Below are 19,899 nucleotides of genomic sequence, written 5' to 3' on the forward strand. Positions count from 1 at the left end.
GCGGCCATCTTTTACTGGTGGTAGGACCTCTTATGAATCCGCGCGGGTAGGTACCACTACCCCGCCTATTTCTGCCGTGAAGCAGTAATGCGTTTTGGTTTGAAGGGTGGGGCAGCCGTTATAACTATACTGAGACCTCAGAACTCATGTCTCAAGGTGGATGGCGGCATTTACGTTGTAGAGGTTTATTAATCACTTAACACCAAGTTGTGAGCTCGTCCACCCATCTAAGCAATAAATCAAAATCAATCATCATTCACCCTATGGTCTCTTAAAATAAGGTGTGCTTTTAAATAAAACGGCCAAGGTAAATATTTTATGACAACGATATCGCTTTATTAGATGTCAAATGGAGGGTGCGCGGGGTGCACGTGCGGGTATGCGGTGCGGGGGTGGGGGGCGTGTCTCGGCGGTGCTCGCGCGCGCACGTGCATCCGACGCACTCGCTCGCACTCTCGATACATACTCCACGGTAATAAATAATATAAATAAATATCAACAACGTTACAAAATAGCCTTTCGTAAAAACATTAGATCCCTAAAGTGTATATATTTTTGTTGGCTTACAAAAAAAAAGAATTGCATATTTAGTATTTTACAGTTTTTCGCTCATCATCAACAGCTAATGTATAAAAAGTTACGTTTTCAACGAAAAATCTGTACAGTCCGTTTTTATGTTTTGTAGTGGAACGTTTAGAAATCTTCGGGCGCCAGGTCGAACCTAGGTGGGAAGGTGCCGAAGCCGTCAGCAAGGGCGGGGCGCGAGCGCTGGGGCTGAAACACAAACAGGCCACAGGTCAACGCGTAACGAAGCATCACGAAGTAATCAAACTGGTGACGTGCAAGTTACATGCCAGGAACTTCTCAAATGCTTGGCGTAAAGTGAAGGTAAAGAGGTAAAGGTTCTACGGCTACTGAGTCAGCACGGATCTCGGTGCTGCTGGGGGAATGCAACGAAAAGTTGCCGACTTACATAAACTCCAGTGCTGATCTATGGGCGCCCTTTAATGGACGCCTGAATAAAAAAAGCAGATTTTAGTAAGCGAAATCATAATAAAAGCATTAAAAGAACTAGGAAGTGGTACTGACCGCCGGGCTGACTCCTCTCGCTGCAGATCCCGCGCGTCCCTTGCCGCGGAACTTGCTGATGGCTTGCTCGGCGAGGTCTGCCCTCTCTTCGGCCTCCTCGAGCTCCTGTTGCGCCTTGCGGAACTTAGCCAAGTTGAGGGCGGCAATCTCTTCGGCCTCCTCGATCTGCCTCTTGTATGTCTTGATCTTCTGCTGCAGTTTATCGACGAGGTCCTGCATACGTTCGTGGTTCTTGCGGTCTTCTTCTGCCTGGAAGGTGAGCTCCTTGATGCGCCTCTCAGACTTGCGCAAGTTCTTCTGTGCGTCAGCGTGCCTCCTCTGCTCGCCGTCGAGCTCGTTCTCGAGTTCTCTGACTCTCTGTTCGAGTTTCTGGATGGCCTTCTTGCCTCCCTTGAGCGCGTTGGCCTCGGCTTCATCGAGCCTAACTTGGAGTTCCTTGATTTGTTGCTCGAGAGCCTTGCGGAGTTTCTCCTGGGTCTGAGCGTGATCCTGCTCGGCGCGGAGCTCGTCCGCCAGACGAGCGGCGTCGACCATGGCCTTCTTAGCCTTCTCTTCGGAGTTCTTGGCCTCGTTGAGAAGTTCGTCGAGGTCGGAGTGCAGGGTTTGCAGCTCGGACTCGAGTTTCCTCTTGGCGGCAGAGAGGGAAGCGCTCTGTGCGGAGAGCTCGTTGAGTTGCTCGTGGGCGTCGCTGAGTTCCTGCTCGGCCTGGCGGCGGGCGCGGTCGGCCTGCTCCAAGAGTGTGCGGGACTCTTCCAGTTCGTTCTGAAGAGCATTGGCGCGACGCTCCGAGATGCCGAGCTGTTCGCGGGCATCGTCACGGGCACGCTGCTCCTCCTCGAGAGCGGTCTGCAGATCCTTGATTTGTGCCTGGTAGCGTTTGATGTTCTTTTGTGCCTCGGCGTTAGCCTTGTTGGCGTGGTCGAGGGCGATTTCAAGCTCGTTGATGTCTGCCTCGAGCTTCTTCTTCATGCGCAACGCCTCAGCCTTGCCCTTAGCCTCGGCTTCGAGGGAAGCTTGCATGGAGTCGAGGGCACGCTGGTGGTTCTTGCGTGTGTTTTCGAATTCTTCCTCCTTCTCTTGGATGCGTCTGTCGATCTCCTGTCTGACTTGAGACAGCTCGAGCTGAGCGCGGAGGACCTTGTTCTCTTCTTGTTCGAGAGCCGCTTCGGCCTCTTCGAGGGCGGCCTGGAGCTCGTCCTTCTCGGCCTCGAGACGCTTCCTGGCTTTCTCGATTTCGTGGATGTTGCGGCCACCTTCGCCGATCTGGTCCAGGAGGTCCTTGACTTCGTCGGCAAGGTTCTTGTTCTCGCGGCGGACAGCCTCGAGCTGTTCCTGGCCTTCTTCGTAGGCACCCTTGAGGCGGAACAATTCGGTGGAGTAGTTGCGGCATTCCTTCTGGCTGGCATCGAGTTCGGCAGCAAGGTCGTCGACCTTGAGTTTCCATTCTCCGATGATTTTGTCGAAGGCCTTCTGTTTCTTTTCTGCAGCGTTGGCAATAGCGGTGGCACGGTCGACCTCCAGCTGCAGGTCCTCGACCTCGGTGGCGAGACGCTGCTTGGTCTTCTCGAGAGCGACAACCTTCTGGTTGAGGGATTCGATTGTCTCCTCGGCTTCGGCGAGACGAGCCTGGAGCTTGCGCTTGGCCTCTTCGAGTTCCTCGGAGCGAGCGACGCCCTCGGACTCGTACTTGGAGCGCCACAGTTGAGCCTCGGCGTTGGCCTTGGACAGTTGGCGTTGAAGATCAGCCTTGCCCTCGGCTTCCTCCTCGACCTGTTCGCGGATGTTGTCCAAGTCGTGTTCCAAGTTGCGGAACTTGCCAAGAAGAGTAGCACGTTCCTACGATAATAAAAATAACATTAGACTAATTTAATATCATTTTCGGAGTGTTTTTATTTTTATTCACTGAAATACTGCTTTAGACCGTACAAAGAATTAGACACATACCCTGGCTTCCTCGTCGGCGAGCCTCTTGGTGTCTTCGAGCTGTGTAGTGAGCGACACCTTGATCTTGGAGAGCTGAGACACCTGGGACTCGGCCTCTTCCAGTTGGCGGAGAAGGTCGGAGTTCTCGATGGACAGCTTCTTCTTAGCGGCATCCAGGTCGTTGAGGGTGCGGTTGGCTTCGTCAGCCTTGCTCTGGACTTCGTTGAGCTGGTGCTGCAGTTGCTTGACGATCTTTTCTTGGGCAGCCTAAACACAAGCGATTTCTTTGTTAATAAATCAATTTTGATGTTTTATCAAGAATATCCAAGTTATTGCCCTGAAATTGAAATCTGTTTGACTTCGGTGTAATGTTGGGTTAGAAAAATGTAGGTTAAGTTTTTTAAGTCTGACTGACACATATTGACTATTTATGCATTCACTACGATAAAAATTCAAATAAAAAACTGAAGAGATTAAAATCACTTTTTTATGTTGATGATCAATTATATTTGTTATTGGTATTATTTTCGTCACTTTTTTTCGTCAAAGCGTTGTTAGCTCATGCTTTTGTTACATCGTTATATCTGGATAAGGTTGTTAATACTGTGAGGGAATGTGTTTGTTTGAATGTTCAAGTTAAGTATGTCTCTGAATTGTTTCTTCCAACATTGGATAAGCAGCGAAGCGTGTGCCTTGCCATGGCATCTTTCTTTATCTTTTTGTACCTTTTCGTTGGACAAGTGGTCGAGACCGGCACGGAGGTCATTGACTTCGCTAAAGTATTGAGCACGCTCTTTCTCAGCCCTGAATGGATAGAACATTACACATAACTTTAGCATCGCGTTAGAAACCTTCCGGTTTATCCCTAGGGTCGTATTGTATGTCGTGTGAGATCGGTGTGTCTGTGGATCTACAAGATCGGGCATGCAAGGGTGTCCCACGCGGTAGACATGCCTCTACGGTTGACATGTTACCTTCTCCCTCGCTACTTGATCGACAGCAGCGCGCGTGTTGTTTAGCTCGTTGTAGCAAGCGGCACGGTCGTGCTCAGCCCTGAATTTTCATAGACCAAATTCAATCTCCATATTTATATAAGACACCAATAATCGTCGTCACTGTTAAATTGATAGGCCGTAAAGATGTGCCGAAAACACAGTAAGATCAGCAAAAAGTAAATAGTATACTCACTTAGCCTTGAGCTTGTTGAGCTGGTCGAGCTGCTCACCCATCTCGGAGACGGCATCGTTGTGCTTCTTGCGGAGGTTGGCGAGGGTGGCTTCGTGCTGGATGTTGGCCTCCTCGAGGTCACGGCGCAGCTTGCTGAGCTCGGCCTCGCGCTTCTTGTTGAGCTCGATCTGAGCAGACGTGGCGCCACCGGCTTCCTCGAGCCTTTCGCCGAGCTCTTCAAGTTCACGAGCGAGGTCAGCGCGTTGTTTCTCAGCCTTAGCGCGAGCCTGGCGCTCGCTCTCGACTTCCTCTTCGAGCTCCTCGATGCGGCCTTGGAGCTCCTTGATCTGTTTCTGGAGCTTGCTGACCAGGGACTGTTCGTCTTCGAGTTTGGCGGTGAGAGATGAGATTTCCTTGTCCTTGCGTTGGATGGTCTGTTCGAGTTCCTTCTTGTTGCGCTCGAGGTCGGCGACAGCTTCCTGGGTGAGCTTGAGGTCTCCCTCAACCTTCCTCCTCTGCTTTTCGACGTCAGCACGCAGTTTCTTTTCGCGCTCCAGAGAGTCTTCGAGCTCGTCAAGGGTCTGCTCCAACTTTTGCTTGACCTTGTTAAGGTGGTTGACCTTGTCTTCGGCAGCCTGGAGTTCTTCTGAGGTCTTCTGGTTGGTCTCGCCTTGGAGTTTCTTCTCCTTGTTCAACTTGTTGATGAGCTCATCCTGGTGAGCGATCTCATCATTCAAGTTGCGGATCTGGTGGTCCTTGGTAGCCTTGTCCTGTTCGGACTTCTGTACGGACAGTTCCAAGTCCTCGACATCCTTCTTGAGGCCAGAGACTTCCTGTTCGAGCTTCTTCTTAGCTTGGAACAGCTGGTTGCGGGCATCCTCTTCCTGGGTGAGGCGGTCTTGGGTGTCCTGATACAAAAACGGTTTTATTAGTTAACCGCAATAGAATTTTTACAACAATCATTTATTGGATGCATCTGGCTTTAGTCACTCAATGAAATGATCCATTAAATGTTCGCAATAAATATTCGTGATATCACCCCGCGAGCGCGCAGGATATTTTAGATTCGATCGAACGTTTGTTCGTGTAAACAAGACCGATGTTTATTTAAATAACCACGTAAAGTAAACATGAAGTACGTAAAGTGATTCGCAACACTGCAAGCACACGTCTAATTTGGTCCGGCGAATCTTTCGCGGAACGAGATTTCACCAAAACTCATTATTTTAATTAGCTCGAAACTTACAATCACAACCTAAATCACGGTGACTATTTTCGTAGTGATGTCCGGACGCTTGCATTACACTAATTAAACAAATCAACACTTCGGCGAATAAAATTTTGAAGCACATGTGGGATGTGAGGGAATTTTAACTTTGTACATCGTACTCACCCTGAGTTGGTTCTCGAGATCAGCCTTCTGGGCCTGGAGCTTGTTAGCGCGCTCCTGGGTCTCGGCAAGGCTGCCCTGGTTTCCTTCGAGGTTGGCGAGCAGGGCGGTCTTCTCCTCAAGCAGCTTGGCGTTGAGGGCCTCGACCTCCTTGCGGAGCTTCTCCTCCTTCTCGAAAGCCTCCTGAGCCTTCTGTGCCTTCTCCTCGAGTTTCTGTAATATTTCGTCACCCTTGAACACACCGTTCCCGTTCCACTCGGTTATGTGAACCGCGTCCGCCATTGTTTATTATTTAATTATAACATAAATATAAAATAAAAGGAATGCAAAACGTGTCGGTTCGTTCGTGTGGGTCGTGTGGCGGGTGGTGCGCGCTCGCCGTCCGCTCCGGTACTGGAACTGGCGGGCGGCTGGAGCGCCCGCGCTGGAGGGCGCCGCCCACGCACTCCAGCACCGCGACTCCACAAATGGCCGCAGGTGGTGCGGTGTCACGTAACCGACAGGTGGGCGCGGCCGCTTCTATTTGCGTTACCCTGATTCACTCGCTCTAATTCCGCTACGACGGGTCAGAGTGCCCGATTAGCTTAACGATGCCGACGATAGACACTCACCGCGATCTCGTCCTCGATGCGGGTGACGTTGAGGAGAGGCTTGACCTTCTGCCACAGTTTCCACCAGGGCCAGGTGCGGAGTTGCAGGTACTTGCGCAAGTTGCGCTGGACAACTTGGAGAGCCAATCTGAAACATATTCAATGCTGTAACCCGGAAATACATATCGCAGATACAGAATTATGAAAATGATAAGTGTCAATTTACCTCTGCTCCTGCAGCTTCTTGTACTCCTTACGGGACAAGTAACCGCGGATGTAAGCCTGGAGCCATGATACGATCTTGGAGAGCCTGTCATCACGCAGCTCTTCCATCTGACCCAGGACACCAGCGCGGAAGAATACCTGTTCATATCTAAAGCGTCAGAAATGGCTCTAGAAACACTCTTTCACATGTTAGAATTGCATTGGAAATGTTGTTATTTTGACAAATAGTTCAAAAAGAATGTCTTTGGAACAAAAAGAGTTTGAAATAAAGCTGTTGAATACAACACACAAGTATAATAACATATAATACAGTAAGATTTTAATTCTTAAATTAAATTTAAAAATAAAGACCAACAAAAAATAGACGTTGTTACTTAGGACGTTAAAGTACCATGCAGAAGAGAGAAGTGTTTCGTGTGTTTGTTTGCATGCTGTGACTACCTTTGTCTTTCCGAGCCTGAAAGATTCCGAATCCAGACCAGTTTGTTCGAGAATTTTCTCGGTGGCTTTCTCCGGTGTGATAGGTTCTTTGATGAGGTTCGGGCACAGAATTTTGTATCTGCGTTATGGGACACAACAATAAAATAGAGGTGTGTGTGTTTATGTACCTAAAAGTTGTCATAGGAAAGGGAAACAAACAGAGCCTGAGTAGTTAGGGCTCTAGGGATAAAAGCGGGGGTCAAATTATAGCACCAGTCTCATATGGTGCTCATATAATTCGACAAAGCGCAAGCGCAACGGTCCTATGGTCTTAGGCCGCTCTAGATCAAACATCTAACTACGGTACTGGTTCCGAGACATGCCTTGGTGTGACCGAGACGGTAGGACTCGACATCCAAGCCCGTGGCCTCCAAGATGACTTGAGCAATTTTCTTGGGATCAGATTCCTTGTCCACAGCTTGAGGGGCCAGGATCTTGTAGCTACATTTCCAAATAACACGTTCACACATTGAGGGAATTTGTATTGTAATCATACTCTACTAAAAAGGAACTACTAGTGATGATGGCTCAGGAATTCACAAGGTATTCTCCCAGGTTCGATATGTTTCAAAAACGCGTGTCATGATTTTGGATACACGTATCAAAAACTAAATATTAGAACAAAAAAAAAAAAGGACCTGTTTATTAACGTGACACATAGGTATTTCTAAACAGGTGTTTTAAACTAAAGGTGCAAAAATCTATGTATTGACTACAAAAACGGTGTGGGTACACAAACTACATGAGTCGTGAATTTCTAGATCTCTATGTTGAGTCTGTCCACTTTCGACTAGGTCATGCGGTCACCACGCTAGGATGGTATCGATGTTTCCTTGCCTTTGTATGACCAATACGATAGCTTTCGGGGTCGAGCCCGACTTCCTCCAGACACTTCCTAGCTGCCTCTTTGGGATCTTTTTCGGCTGTCATGACGACGGGTGCAAGAATCATGTAGCTGTTTATTAAATATTAGTTTTATAAATGATTAAAATAGACAGAGCGTATCAGGCGTTGTGCATCAGGACGATCCCGACTGAGAGGTGAGAGTCATCGAAACTATTTGCGAATTCGTTGCTAGAATCTCCAAAATGACGTCAGCATTAGTCAGTGGTCGGCCATACAGAAATAAAATCTCCAGCGGCCTAGGAATGTTGTTTAGACTTCAGCGAGTCGAAAGTATGAATCCTCAGAATATATTTAAACCGTGTTGACGTGTGAAATAACTTTTATTTGATGACTCAAGATCGTGATTTTCGTAAATGTTATTCTAATGTCTACTTCGTGATACTATAAATAGATTGTTTCATACAAGCGATTCTTACCGGAGCTTGAAGTCAGGGTATACCATTCTGTTGGGGAAACCTTTACGGCAAATACGGATGCCTTCAAGCACACCGTTACAGGTGAGCTGATGCATCACAAGGTGAGAGTCGATGAGACCTATGTAACACGGAAATCGATGTCAAAAATTACGTTTCGCCAAAGTTGTGTATTGGGAAAATGAATACCCAATTTTAGTGGCTTTTTTAAATCGATCGACAAATTAAAAATTTTTTTCTATAAAATTTTAATAGATTCAAATGGTTTTTTGTATAACTTTAACATGAAAACTCACCAGCCTGTTTCAATTCATTGGGAATGATACAACGCACGAAGTGAGGTTGGGTGGATCTCAGCGTCGTCATCAAGTTGTTAAGTTGTTCCTGTATATGTTGGTAACATTAATATCACTTCATATTTATCGTAATTTGAAACGTATAAAGCAAAACCACATGAAATGCATGTAAAGAAAACTTGGTCGTAATTAAGTTTTCTATAAAAACAAATATAAGCCACACAACATATATTATAAAAACAAGTGAAGTATAAATTTTTGGTGAAACAAACATAAAAATAAAAAACCAAAAGGTTAGAACGAAAAAAGCAAAAGAAAACTCAGTTGAAAACTTAGCAAGGTTTCGTATTCTGCTGATGTTAATAAATGTAATGGTTCCTCTTACATTTCTTCGTTAAATTACAATAAAATGCATCTAAAATGAATGAAAGTGCAATTCAAAATTGACGTATCTTCATGGGTGACATGATTTCAAAATTACCTCCAAGTTTCATGGATAATTTCGAACTACTAAAAACACTTGATGTAGGCTACATTTAGGTAGTTAACTACATCATTACGATAATAATAAATAAAAACAATAAAATCTATTAGTTGAACTATTAAATACCCTGTAAGCGGAGGAAACGGTAGCGAAACCACCACCCTTCTTTCCACGACCGCCTATGAATATACATTAAAACAAGCAAATTAGTTTTGGACGATCACAGGTATATGAAGACAGTAGGATAAGTTGACGAAATAACCGCGACGACATGAGCTGCAAATGTACATTAACGAAACATGATTATTAATTTGAAAGCGTGCAAGATCATCCCTATGCAAGACGCAACCTCTCATTCTATAGGCGACGGTCTAAAGCGTGTTGACAGAAAAGGACAGCACGAAGGAGCCACAGAAGCAAATCTCGGACAATTTTGTATGCGAGTTTACCCTGTAGAGTGATGATACAGTCTGGAAGGCAGAACCCTTAGCGCGTTTGCCACCAGCGCCTATTTCATTTTAAAACAGTGTCAGTACGTGATTTTTTTTGTATTTTACTATAATGAACGATGAACGTCTATGAAAGCGAATGGAAGTTGCTCGGTGAAGTAATTTCCAATACAAGCTTCGTTGATAAAATGATATTTGATGTTATTCTAAGGATCTTTTATATGTATTATGTGCGTGAAACAGTGTTACGTGTAAAGTGTAACACTCAATGAAACGATGTATACATATTGCGTGTATGATTTTAATGTGATTTAATTGGGGTTGTCGTCCCTGTGCCGCGTCCTTCGTACTCATATGCAACGCAGTTTGGCGTTCAGTCAGTTCTTCTCAAATTTATCACAGCAAGAAAAAAATTAAAGTGATTGAAATTTAAAGCAAAGAAATTTACATTCACTTTCGCTTAAACTATAGAATGCAGAAGAATTACCCATCCGTCCGTAATTGATGACTATCTAAGATCGGTAATGGCGTAACCACAGAAGCCGTGGCTACAGACTCTTTTTAAACTCCTCTAAAGAAATACTTTTATCATTATCATCGGGATACTTTAGAATATTATCATTAAATGAGTAATAAGTGTTTTATTATGTGAAACGTACCCTTGCCACCGCCACCGCCGGAAGCATCACCAGACTGGCCAGGATGATCAGCGAAGATCTCGACCAGAAGTTTGTTCTGGCCCTTCTTGAACTGGTCAACGACGGTGTCATTAAGCGGGTCCTTGTTCTTCTCGAGCCAACCGGTGATGTTGTAGCCGACCTGTGGCGCAAGGAAAGTTGAAATTACAACATTTTCTTTAACAGGCGCTTAAATTTTTTGTGGCTGTGTAGCATTCTTGTGTGAACTTTAAGAACCAGTAACGATGGGTTTTTGTTTTTGACAATGATTCATTCGTACAAAAGAGTTCTGATAGGACGTGATTTGTTAAATTTCGTTTGGGCATACTAGAGCATTGGACTACTTCATCTTCAATTTGAGGTTTTTAAATTGAACAGATACTTACGTTACCGGCGTAGTGACCAATGGCGAAGTGAGCAGCTTGGCAACCTGGCTTGGGGGGTTTGGGCTTCAAGTAAGGAGCAGATTTGCCCAAGTGGTTGTTGTTCAGCTTCTCGACGAAGGTCTGGTCAGTGGCTTTCGGGAACATAGACTCTTCCTCAAGAATGGAGAGGATACCCATAGGCTGAAAGCGTATGGTTGGGGTTAGACCGCGAAATCTAATTATTTTTATAAATAATATATATTTTAAATATTTTCTTTACAAATTTTCTTTTTACTTTACCGTACAGCATACTCAAAGTAATTAAACCAGTTAGAAAATAAATAGCGAATTGTATATTTTATTTGATTTCAATGGCACTCTAAAAAAGCTTTTACACGAAAATAATCGGCAAGTTCTTATTAAGCTTCATGCAAATTGAAAAGTGTATTTTGTAGCTGTTCGTATACTTTGATACTCGTTACAAGCTTAATAGCATCAGTAAAAACAGTAAAAAGCTGTTTTACATTGCTTCAAATAAATATGTCTAAATTTAACCGAAGCATTTACATTTGCTGTGCGGATCTATCAGCTTTGTGTGTTTTAATAAAATTTACAAATACTGTTTGAAACAAATCTAAAATGATTGAATTGTCAGCAATTGAGTTGATATAAGTTCAACGTGCTTTATAAGCATTTGACTTTACCTGATCTACGGCGGTGTCAATGAAGCTATAGATAAATTGCCTGAAGTTAATCTGGCTACGACTTAATGCCTGAAGCTTAAGAGGGAACCTCTAATACCTTTTCTATTAAATCTATTGTCGGTTGTAGGTCCAGACCGAAATCCATGAAAGTCCAAAGAATACCTTCATGCTCGTAATTCTCTTGTTCAAGTACAAACATGTAATGATTAAAATATTGTTGCAGTTTCTCATTCGCAAAGTTAACACAGAGCTGATTGAACCCGTTCATCTCCACAACGCAACATGGAAAAGATATTCATCATACTTAAATCAGTTCGTAATTCTTAAATCAATCCTGATTTATATTTTACCGTCGTACCGTGTAACGAAGATGTATACATATAAAAAAATAGAAAGGACACACGATAGGAAAAACACACACACACAAGGAAACCACAATAAGCGTTCAGCATTGATTGAGTACTCGAATACAGACGTCCAACATCCTGTTAATAAAAAATATAATGCTAAGAACGTCAATTTGTAAACTTTGCTGTCTGTATTCGAAAACTGCAATGGCGTGATGCAAGCGTCCTTGGTTGCGTTTACGCCATCTACCTTTTCAATAAGGTCAATGCAATTTTGGAGGTCCATGCCAAAATCAATGAAAGTCCATTCGATGCCTTCGCGCTGGTACTCCTCTTGCTCGAGCACGAACATGTGATGGTTAAAGAACTGCTGCAGTTTCTCGTTTGTGAAGTTAATGCAGAGTTGCTCAAAACCGTTGAACTGCAGGGGATATTAACGGGGGGTATTAAGTTAGGAGGTTGGTCTGGAGGCGGATTTCGTTCCGTCCTTGTAACCTGGATGTGGTAGGGGGTTCCAGCCAGTCTCGGCGGCTGTGAGTAACGACACTAAAACGTTATCCCGCCTGGGACGTTCCCAGCGCCAGGCGGGGGCGGACCGCTCGCGACTCTGCTATTACCTTCTCGATAAGTTCGATACAAGCGAGCAAGTCCATTCCGAAATCGATAAAGGTCCATTCGATCCCCTCTCTCTTGTATTCTTCTTGTTCAAGTACGAACATGTGGTGGTTAAAGAACTGTTGCAGTTTCTCATTGGTGAAGTTAATGCAGAGTTGCTCGAAACCGTTGAACTTTTATGAACAACAGGAACATTTCTTAGTTAAGGAGGAATCTATACTACTTCTACTTTCATTAGTCATGGGGGCACATTACTCAAAACCTAGGGGTAGGGTTCTAGATGTCTCCAACCGAGCAGAAGGGTCACTCGGTGTACCTTTTCGATAAGATCAATGCAGGCCAATAAGTCCATTCCAAAGTCAATGAACGCCCATTGAATGCCCTCTTTGGTGTACTCTTCTTGCTCCAACACGAACATGTGATGGTTGAAGAATTGTTGGAGTTTTTCATTTGTAAAGTTAATGCAAAGTTGCTCAAACCCATTGTACTAAGAAATCAAAATTAGCATTAATATCAACGAAATGATATTTCATTTGGTGGACAATTGCTTAATTCAATACAATTCGATTTTAATGTAAAGTCCCCAAGATAATTATTTAACTAGACATTTCCGGTTTGATAGGTATTTACAAATTATATGGTTCACGTAGGTGATCTAAAAAAAAAAGGTTATGTCTAAATTTGATACCCATCCCAGTCCTTTCACCCATCCAGATACTCACGTCGAAAATTTCGAAACCAGCAATATCCAGTACACCGATGAAGTGCTGCCTCTTTTGTTTGGTGTCTAGGGTCTCGTTACATTTCTTGACGAGCCACTTGAAGAGACGATCGAAGATACCCTTGCAGAGGGCACCGACGGAGTTGATGACCTGGTCCTTGTTACGACCCTGGGTCACGAACTCGTTTCCGACCTTGATGCGGGGCTTCAACAAGTTCTTGTACAGGTCAGCGCAGTCGACGCCGAGGAGCTTGGCAACTTTGTCACCGTCCTGTCAAATAATGTGAAAACTTATATAGGTGACATTGTATACGGCATACAGAAATCGTATAAACTGATTTTTCCCTTGTGTGACCGGTAAACCAGTCTTTTCTTTTTCCTCGTTTACTGCTTTCTTATTATTTCTGCATTTATATTGAATTCCATAACAATTTAGTTTTTTGTTTTGTTTTTAAGGTCTTTTTTATTTATTTTTTATTGCCTTATAGACAGATGAGCATACGGCCCACCTGATAGTAAATGGTTACCGTCGCTCACGGACGTCAGCAATGCCAGGGGCAGAGCCAAGCCGCTGTCTGCCGTTTAATACTCTCCACATGCCTCGTTCGAAGGACTTCTTTAGTGTAGAAACCTATTTTTTTTATTACTCAGATGGGAAGGCGAGCTCCCAGCCCACTTGGTGTTAAGTGGTTACTGAAGCCCATAGACATCTACAACGTAAATGCGCCACCCACCTTGAGATTTATGTTCTAATGTCTCAGTATAGTTACAACGGCTGCCCCACCCTTCAAACCGAAACGCATTACCGCTTGTTGTACATTGTTTGATTCTAGAAGATGTTCAAGTCTTATACGAACCTCGGTACCGTCAGCCTCGGCCTGCTCCTCGCGACCCCTCTGCTTGAACTTCATGCAGCCCATATGCATGACGGCAGCAGTGATCTTGTACACATTGTCTTTCTCCTCTTGGGTGAAACCAAGGATGTCGAAGGCTTGCTATAACGTGTTAACACATATTAATACGACATTCTTTATTAAAATAAATGTCATGAAATGGATATTTTAGAAACATTTAAAGCAAAAAGTTGTATAAGAAATAATAGTCATATAGAAATGATAACAAGATGAAGAAGAGGTGCATTTAAGACTCAAAATTATGATTAAATTGCTGCTTGATTAAATTGCTGCTTGATTATATTGCTTAATTAATGAATAAAAGTAGTTAGCAAAACTTATATGTAAAAAGAAGGCAGTGCTCGTTAGTGAGATGAGAGTGTTAATAGGTCACAAAGTGGCTGATTTTAGAAGATGGCTGTAGATATTTTTCAGAAAGTGTCAGAATCGTTTCAAAAGAACTAAATCTCGATATGTGTCCCATAGAGATTATTGTCTATTTTACTCTCTAAAAGCGTTTTTTTTTTGTTTTTTTCAACAATATACCGGCAAGTTTCATAATGCGGCATTTCTTGTTTAATTAGATGAAATGGCCCGAATGACAAGATCTTTTCGTATAGACCGGCCATTGTTTGATTCAACTTACGTCAGTCAAAATACATTCCTCGCCGTCATCCACGTTCGGGATCGTAACCTTACCCTGAGATACGATATAGTAATCGTGTACGTCGTTGGATAACAAACATTTTTCTGTCAATCAAACGAGATAGAAAGTCAAATTTTTTGAAGTCAAACATCCTGATAAGCTAACATACTACCTAACCTTGGCTGTGTCAGTGTGTGTGACATATTAGTTTAATATCGGCAGTGCTAGTGCTGAAACAGGTTTCGCTACTCCCGTGTGAGAAAACATGTGCGGAAAGCCCGTCGAAACTCTGCAAGGAGCGGGCAATTCATATGTTTGTCAGAAATTTTGCTTCAACGGACCGGATATTAAGCCGCACGCTCCATGCGCGGGTTTTAGACTTACGACAGTCACGTCAAACTGTGCGGCATCGTTGACTCCCGGTATTCGAGTTTTCCCTTGACTTACGATAGGATAGTCCGAGATGCGGTTGCCTAGCATCGTCACCTCTGTAAACAGCAGAATATCTGACATACACATGCACAGACCGTCACTCGCGTCGCCCGTTAACGAAGCAAGCATTAAAGCGATAGTACGAAGTAGATAGAGCATGAGACGAGCCAGCAGTCTGATTCTGGACTCACGTCGGTAATTCTCATTTCCTCGCCGTCATCGACGCCGGGAATGACCGTCTTTCCTTGGGACACGATGTTGTAGTCCATGACGTCGTTGGACAAAAGGCAGATGGCTATAAAAGGGCACCAATCATAGTCACATATGATAATTGGTGTCTAATACAATAATTCTACGGGAAAAAATACATGCTAAGATTTCTGGAGATTGGTCATAAGGTCAGAAACTATACTATTGGGGTATTGGTTGCCGACATAGAGGCAATATGCATAGTCCGGCCGCAGACCTGTACTAAGGCGCGACGGACTGGAGGTGGCAAACAGAAGCTTGAACAGCCTCGTGTACACGTGAGGCTGAACTTACGTCAGTGAGAACACATTCTTCGCCATCGTCTACATTGGGGATGGTAATTTTTCCTTGCGATACGATGTAATAGTCATATATGTCGTTTGACAGCATACACATTTCTAAATCAATTCAAATCAATGTTAATAAAATATTGTATTCGATTTTTTGTACTCAAAGTTGGTTAGGTATTATGTATGAATGCGTTGCGTGTTCGTGTACTGTGGAGTATAATAAGTACGAATAATTTGATATACTTCAAAATATAAAATTCGGCAATTGCTTATTATTATAAAATTTAGTCATCTTATGACAATTCAAAAAGATGTTGATATTTGAAATAATTTAATTACGACTCAAACCGAGGTTAATTTAATGCCAAAATAGTGAAATCTACTATGTCCTCAAAAAAGTTACAGCTCTGGAAAAAAATGGCGATATAACTTACTGGAGTTTTCTTTTGATATTCAATTTTATTACCATATAAGTTATATGTTTATAGTAAAAAATTTAAGATAACGAATTCTAAAAGATCAATTAATCATCTTAATAATTTCGATACGTACCTTTAAGACCGTTGACGGAGCCGGACATCATCTGGTAGAAGATGTGGTAAGAACGCTCAAGAGCTTGCTGAGAGATGACACGAGCCTTCTCAAGCAGATCTAGAGAAATATAAGTGTTCTCGTGTTAAATATTTTCTTTGAGAGCCCAGAGAATATCCAAAGCACTTGTTTACTTACAGGTTTCGATGTCAGCACCAGCCAGTTTTCCGGATGGACCGAAATGGATACGGATGAATTTACCCTGGAGAACATTGCGAAAGGATTTTGAAAGTTTTCGTATGAACGTCTCTTTAGAATGCTCGTTAAAAAAACAGTTATAAAATTTAAAAATTTGTCGCTAAGAAGAGTTTTTAAGTCTAGTGAGCTTAAAACGCTCGGCTAGAGCTTTTCATTTGAATGAGCACTGATTGAGTAAACCTTTTGCAGTGTACAGAAAGGATACGGTAAAAGATATATTTAAAGTTCCGATAGTTACTTTATGCTCAGTAAAATACATCGAATACGTCAATAGAAGTAGTAGAAGAAGAAGAAGAAGTAGTCGTAGATAGTACTTACGAAACGAGAGGAGTTGTCGTTACGGACGGTCTTAGCGTTACCGAACGCTTCAAGTACAGGGTTGGTTTGTACTACTTGATCTTCCAGGGAGCCCTTCTTCTCCTGGCTTGGGTCCTTCTTCTGGGAGGCACCGACAGTGGCGAAGTACGCAATTACCTTCTTCGTGTTCTCAGTCTTACCAGCACCAGACTCACCGCTGTTAGGTAGTTTATTATATTGTATTTAGGTCTCATGAAAAATATATTGAAAATATCTACAATTTCAAATCAAAAATTTTTACAACATTGCTCTGGTGATTCAAACAACGTGGTTTTAATGCAATCAAATGTCACTCAGGCAATTTTTATGCTATCAATAATCAAATTAACAAGACTTCGAGTTGTCAACTTTTTGTATGAAAATATGCTATTCTAATTATTATTATCGTTGAAAGGACTTTAATGCAATTTTAAGGTAAATTTTTCTGATCTTTATATGAAGGATATTAAACAAATCGATACATACGTAATCAACATAGATTGATTCTCGTGGTTGGTCAGCATGTTGACGTAAGCGCCGTCGGAAATGGCGAAGATGTGAGGTGGCACTTCCGAACGACGCTTGCCACGGTACAGCTTGGCGCATCGTGTCGTGTACACGGGGAATCTCTTGTAAGGGTTGATGGCCACACAGAAGAGACCCGAGTACGTCTGTTGTGGTAAACGGGTAATTAGGCCTCGGCAATAGGTTTGTGTTTATGAGGAAAGATTGGTAGGGATTTTGTAGGAGGGTCTTAGATTGGAACAATTTGGTTTTGTAATGATAAAAATGGGATAATGGGATAAAAGTGATGGTGTCGGTGTAACGGATAGGTACGTATAATAGGATGTCACTTTGGCATACATTCTACCCATTTTGGCGTAGTCTGTAGAATGATAATTATGATGACAAAAGCATTTAAAACTAGACACTTGAACACACCTTAACGCAGAGTATTTCGTATTGTATTGATACTTTTCACCTCTGTGTTCTTACACACTAAGTAACAAAATTCTTTGCATGAAATTTTATCTCACATTCATTTCTTGAGTAATATAAGTTCATAAAATATGAGCATATTTTTCCATGCAGAGAACTTTGTCAAACACAAAAAAAACACCTTATCAATAGACGCCATAAAGTCTTGTAGAAGAATAAGATGTAGAGTCGAGTATTGTAATGATACCTTTTGACTCTACGTAGAGGAAAGAAACAAAACTTCCTACTTTCAATGTCACTGAGAAAGTAAGACACACAACAACTAATCTAAAAGACATCTGCTAAGACTGCGCTAAAGAAACAAAAAAAAAACAGGAGTCTTCTGTACGCCGCTGAGTCCTTTTCACCGACTTGTCCTGAGTCAAAAGGGTTCAAGATCGGCTCCCAGGAACAGGTGCGAGACTTAATCACAATATGGAAGTAGGAAATGGATTTGTAGACACATTTGCGCTGATTTCCCTACATTTTTCGGATAATAAATTTTAAATATATAATCTTACCGAAATTATGTAAACGCGCGAAAGTAATTACACTTAATATCGATGTATGAATCGGATTCTGACCCAATGCGAATGAAAGGGAAAGATCGCACCCAAAATATACAAATTACAATTAAAATAGCCAAAAGATAAACAGCTGGCGCGCGCGACTGTCTATTTATAACCGGACAAATGATAAATCCATCCAAGATTTGTGACGCTAATAGATATTCGTACTTTAAAATCTTGGTATCAATCCAATTATAACGAGAAATGTGTCTACAGCGTTGAGAGATGGGAAAGGTGATGTACATGCACACTTCAAGGCTGCAACTCCTGACCGGCTCCTCGACTTACGTAAATGAGTTTATGGTAATATCTCTGCTTCAAATTATACAATACTGAAGCGTCGTTGAGATATGTCAAGTTGGACATATCTTCGCATTTTTCGTACTTGGGCGGGTTGACTTGCGCTACTTGATCCTTTTTGAAGTCTTTAGTCTGCGGGATAGATTGTTATGTTAGTTTTATTATAAGGGCCGAGGCGCTCTCGGCGCCTACTTACATAAATTAGTTTCGCGTAATATCGTTGTCGCAGATTGTGGAGTACGGCAGCGTCGTTTAGGTACGTCAGGTCTGCCATGTCCTCGACTTTTTCGAATTTCGGCGGGTTTACTTGTGAGAGCTGGTCCTTTTTAAAAGTCTTCTCCTGCTCAGTTAAGAAATTTGTTAAGTATTTGATTAGGTATTGTCGTGACTATCGACAATGCTTCTTGTTAGATAACTCTTAGATACGTTTTTTTTTACTCGATCACTTAGCTTAGTACCTAACTCACTATTTTCAAAATAATCTCAATGACTAAATATTGACATTGACTTTCATTTGCTATATTTTCGTTGCTATTTAAGAGCAGTATGATACCCAAAAACAATTGAAGTCACATTACAATCTGTAACGAAAATTATAATACCTGTTGAAAAATCAAGGTTTTTTTAAGTGCTTGTAACATAATTTACCTCGCCACCGGGCAGGTTGACGGTGACCAGGTCTCCCTTGGTGGCCTTGATCTCGCCCTGCACGAAGCCCTCCTTTTCATCAGGCACCCAGCATGCCTTCTTGCCATCGTAAGGTTTGCTCTGGTCGATACGCTTCTGTTCCAGAGAAACGAACAGGTACGGGGTCGGATCGGGGTCCTCGCCCTCTTGGACGACAGGTTTCGGCATTTTCGGAGGGCTAACGAGACTTTTGGGCTAGTCGAGACACGAGAACACAGCCCTGGAGCCTTCCTGCGAACACACGCGAACAGTTAGTGGCGACTGTCGGGCCGAGCCGGTCGAGAAGCAGCGTAGCCCGCGTGCGCCTATTTGTGGCCGTGTAATTCGAGTAGCGCTCAGCTGGGAACGATGCCAGCGCCGCGCGGTTTGCGTAATCCTAACTTTTATGCTAGAGCGTTTTTATTAGCTTATCCCGAACGGCCCTTCGCGGATGTTACGTCACGGCGGAATGCGCGATTGGAGACTAGCCAACTGATTCGTCCGTCACTGGATTGTTTTAGTCTTTTAAGGTGCTGGTCGGTGGGTCACTATGACTTTGATTGTTGTGATTGCTTTCAGGTGATCGCTTCCTCTTTCTATTTTCAAATATCGAATATTTTAAATATCTGTTATATTTTATGTTCAGTTTGATTTTTTTTAGTAACTTTTAATGATTATCATTTATGATTTTACTGTGTCATGAATTTCAAAATTGATTGTACTTTCCAATCCGTAATTAAGGTTTACTTTAAGTAATTTGTACTTTTTTTTCAGTTTCTAATATCAATGAACCAAAATTAGCTTTAAGCTTAAATCATCCATTGAAGCTTGCCAATCAATCCTAAATCACAGGTCAATCCAATAAAAGTACTTTTATTGGTAACAATCTAAAATCATCATTAGGAACCAC

At 42.7% G+C, this 19,899-nt stretch overlaps 1 protein-coding gene across 18 annotated transcripts; it reads right to left on the reverse strand.

Moving 5' to 3' along the window:
- Positions 1-308: 308 nt before the first annotated feature.
- On the reverse strand, positions 309-19,267 carry Mhc (myosin heavy chain). 18 transcript variants are annotated; one of them, XM_089729392.1, is made up of 25 exons: positions 18,972-19,266; positions 18,312-18,455; positions 16,963-17,147; positions 16,459-16,654; positions 16,081-16,144; positions 15,904-16,002; positions 15,004-15,107; positions 13,699-13,836; positions 12,843-13,112; positions 12,123-12,293; positions 10,476-10,655; positions 10,072-10,231; positions 9,413-9,471; positions 8,480-8,567; positions 8,187-8,304; positions 7,188-7,305; positions 6,386-6,522; positions 6,181-6,307; positions 5,573-5,782; positions 4,201-5,087; positions 3,738-3,816; positions 3,034-3,279; positions 1,090-2,925; positions 974-1,015; positions 309-774 (listed from the first exon to the last, which is right to left on the reverse strand). In XM_089729392.1, the coding sequence occupies exons 1-24, from the start codon at positions 19,176-19,178 to the stop codon at positions 992-994; spliced, it is 5,847 nt and encodes a 1,948-aa protein (XP_089585518.1). In that variant the 5' UTR covers positions 19,179-19,266; the 3' UTR covers positions 309-774; positions 974-991. The 18 variants fall into 18 exon arrangements, with proteins under 18 accessions (XP_089585518.1, XP_028032765.2, XP_028032769.2 ...); XM_028176964.2 differs by lacking the exons at positions 974-1,015; positions 7,188-7,305; positions 9,413-9,471; positions 12,123-12,293; positions 18,312-18,455 and adding exons at positions 6,826-6,943; positions 9,090-9,142; positions 11,756-11,926; positions 18,520-18,663 and having other exon boundaries at positions 18,972-19,267; XM_028176968.2 differs by lacking the exons at positions 974-1,015; positions 7,188-7,305; positions 9,413-9,471; positions 12,123-12,293; positions 18,312-18,455 and adding exons at positions 6,826-6,943; positions 9,090-9,142; positions 12,437-12,607; positions 18,520-18,663 and having other exon boundaries at positions 18,972-19,267.
- Positions 19,268-19,899: the final 632 nt, after the last annotated feature.

The sequence above is a fragment of the Bombyx mandarina genome, chromosome 08, assembly GCF_030267445.1.
Source record: "Bombyx mandarina strain Sakado chromosome 08, ASM3026744v2".
Taxonomy (NCBI): Eukaryota; Metazoa; Arthropoda; class Insecta; order Lepidoptera; family Bombycidae; genus Bombyx; species Bombyx mandarina.

Coding starts and splice junctions, on each gene's coding strand:
- Mhc (XM_028176949.2), bottom strand. CDS start 19,178: ATGCCGAAACCTGTCGTCCAAGAGGGCGAGGACCCCGATCCGACCCCG. Junction 18,456..18,971: donor TCAACCTGCCCGGTGGCGAG/GTAAATTATGTT, acceptor TCTATCCCGCAG/ACTAAAGACTTCAAAAAGGA. Junction 3,817..4,200: donor CTCAACAAGCTCAAGGCTAA/GTGAGTATACTA, acceptor CTATCCATTCAG/GGCTGAGAAAGAGCGTGCTC.